Source organism: Pinus tabuliformis, chromosome 2_2 (assembly GCF_031772625.1).
Source record: "Pinus tabuliformis cultivar Carrire ecotype Pingquan chromosome 2_2, CPIR1, whole genome shotgun sequence".
Classification (NCBI taxonomy): Eukaryota; Viridiplantae; Streptophyta; class Pinopsida; order Pinales; family Pinaceae; genus Pinus; species Pinus tabuliformis.
Genome location: NC_142300.1, coordinates 861,823,696 through 861,826,388, shown reverse-complemented (window position 1 = coordinate 861,826,388; position 2,693 = coordinate 861,823,696). Strand labels below are relative to the sequence as shown.

General features: G+C 39.8%; 1 protein-coding gene across 1 annotated transcript; it reads right to left on the bottom strand.

Annotated features, from left to right (window-relative positions):
- Positions 1-358: 358 nt before the first annotated feature.
- Positions 359-2,455, bottom strand: LOC149195711 (protein STRICTOSIDINE SYNTHASE-LIKE 6-like). The gene is made up of 5 exons (XM_089405412.1): positions 2,008-2,455; positions 1,873-1,940; positions 1,460-1,696; positions 1,232-1,364; positions 359-1,041 (listed from the first exon to the last, which is right to left on the bottom strand). The coding sequence occupies exons 1-5, from the start codon at positions 2,389-2,391 to the stop codon at positions 757-759; spliced, it is 1,107 nt and encodes a 368-aa protein (XP_089261538.1). The 5' UTR covers positions 2,392-2,455; the 3' UTR covers positions 359-756.
- Between the last annotated feature and the right edge of the window lie 238 nt (positions 2,456-2,693).

The following is a 2,693-nucleotide window of genomic DNA, read 5'->3' as shown; positions in this document are numbered from 1 at the left end:
ATCAGATACAGCTTGAGTAAGGCTAATGGTTGAGAACTTGTGTTTCCTCTTAAGACAAACAAGAAGTTTTCATACACCAATTTACTTGTGCAAACATTTTGGAAAATTTAATTTTTCACAATATTTCCAAACTCAACTCTAAGATCTAGTTAATCTCTGCTGTCAATTTATTTTTTCAAAATATTCCAAAAATCTAAATAAAAATGTTTCAAAAATGTGCAGTCGATTAATTTATTTTTCACAATTTCAACGAGAAAAATTACGAGAAAATATTTTCCAAATCCTGCCATTCATTTAATTTTTCAAAAGATTCTCGAATTCTACATTATTTTAATTTCACCTGAAAAACGTGTAAAAGTTTACACAGAAAACATACTAATATTTAAGGAATTGCAAGTAACATGCTTGCCTATATTAAAGTGACTTTAACAAATCTTTAGGTGGGCAGGTATATCAGCTCTGACTTCCACAGATTTCAGTTATAAAATATTTATTTTAATTGTCGGCAAATGCTAAAGTTATTGTTTTAAAAAAAAGGGATAGTAAATGTGAAATTTCGAAGTGCTTGCAACTTATATAAAAACAAGCGTTGCAAATCTCCATACATTTCTGAAATCGTAAAGGTGATTCCCTATCAATTTAATATTCCCAGCTTTGAAAACAGGTTTTGCGAGTGCCAATAAACCTGAGGATATGATCCATCGGTTAAATAGGGAAATTTGGTCTCCCAGTCCTATGTATCCCTGAGACCCAATTTTAATTAATTGGTATCTCTTGGGTGAGAGGAACACGTCCAATGTAATCCAGAGTAAGAGATGCAGAGTACAGAGAGTCTCCCCTCTTCAATCCTGTATTTATTTCATTTTTCGAATTCGGATTGGAGTACAGCACAATGGGATCGCCCATCTCATTCACAGCCAAAACACCTGGCTCATCAACCATAGCATCCGTGAATGCACCTGGCGCCAATGTCGCCATCAGAGCGAACACGTGCCTCACAGACGGGAACTTCGTTGCAATTGTCCAGGTTAAGGTTCGGCTCTGTCAAATATCCAACCACTCTAATTTCATCATATATTAAGGAACAGAGAACCAGCCGTAAACCTAACGGCTGCCCGGCTGCCCGGCTGCCCAATAAAGACTATGTACGCCTAAAATCGGCTCCAGATGCAATTACTTGAAAAAATAAACAATAGTTAGTGAACTGGTTATTACAGTGACAGAATATTACCGTCGGAAATCCGATCCAGAAGGTGCCGTTCCCGTCATAATGGATGTTATCTGGAAGTCCAGGGAGATTGTCAATGAAAGATTCGACTGTGCCCTTCTCTGGCCCCTTTAACCAGTACTTCTGGCAACGATACCTGTAATGAAAAACAGGGCACCGCTCAATTATACTACATGATCTGGATCTTTCCTTACAGAAATAATTAATGATTTGAGTACAAGGCATACATACAGTGGAGATTCACAGAAGACGAGGAAGTCCTGTTTGGCAGAGAGGGCCACTCCGTTGGGGAAGTAAAGATCTGTGAGAAGTACGCTCGTTCTCTTGGTGGAGGGCTCGTATTTGAGCAACCGGCCGTGTGGTCGGTACTCCAAGATATCAAATAAGTGGTCAGGGAAGCCATATTTATATGAAGCATCTGTGAAATAAACTGCCCCTTCTCTGCTTGCATCCACTCCATCTGCAAATCTTTAATGATATAACCATGGAATGTAGTTATGATTACTTGAAGAATTTCTTGAGTCTACTGGTCTATGCTAACTGATTTATACCTAATGTGATTCACATATATAAAAAAGCATAGAGCTAGGATTTTAAAATAAATTTTACGAAATTTTCATAATCATGATGCTCAAAAACATTACTTGACTTTCAACCCATCTGCTTCATCTGTCAGAATCTCCACATGGTCTTCCGTCACATTTAGCAGACCCTGCAACACATAATGAAAATGGAATAAAATGAAGATGAGAAAATGCAGAAACGATGATAGGGCTTACCTGAGAAGCCTCGCAGACTAATAATTCTCCATGGCTGCCAAAAGCGAGGCCCAGAGGACGACCTCCAACATATGTCCAGTTCTCCACAAGAACATCAAGGTTATCAAGAAAGGAGATTCGCTTTATCCACCCATCTCCACAACCAGTATACAGTCTGCCTTGAGAATCGAACACCAGATCTTCTGGGTTGGGGATGAGTCCAGATCCAAGCTTGTGGGCGTTCTGTAGCCTCTTGTTGTGGGCGAACACACCAAGTCTTTGGGGAGGATAAGGAAGCTCGATATTTGCTGCATCGATTGGAGAATTTCTGAGGAGAGCCGTCCAAGCTGCCGCTAAAGCTATGGATAGCGCAGCCGCTACCACTGCAATGGTGGGATTTGCCATCACATAAGAGAGGGCGAAGACTTGTGGAACGGAGAGTACAGAGGCTACATATAGATCGTCACATGTGAACGACTAGTAGAGGAGAGGGATAAAACCTTCACACGTGACAAAACATGGAATCCAATCTTAAAGTGAAGATTCCATAAATGTCTTATACAAACGTTTGAGTTATTAAAAGCCAATGTCCTTTACTGACTTATCATCTTATCATCCCCAGGTTGAAATTTAGCCAAAATGTGGCCCCCACTATTGTAGAGAGGTCGGTGAGATATCTCTGGAAATATTGTAGAAAGGTTGTCGAC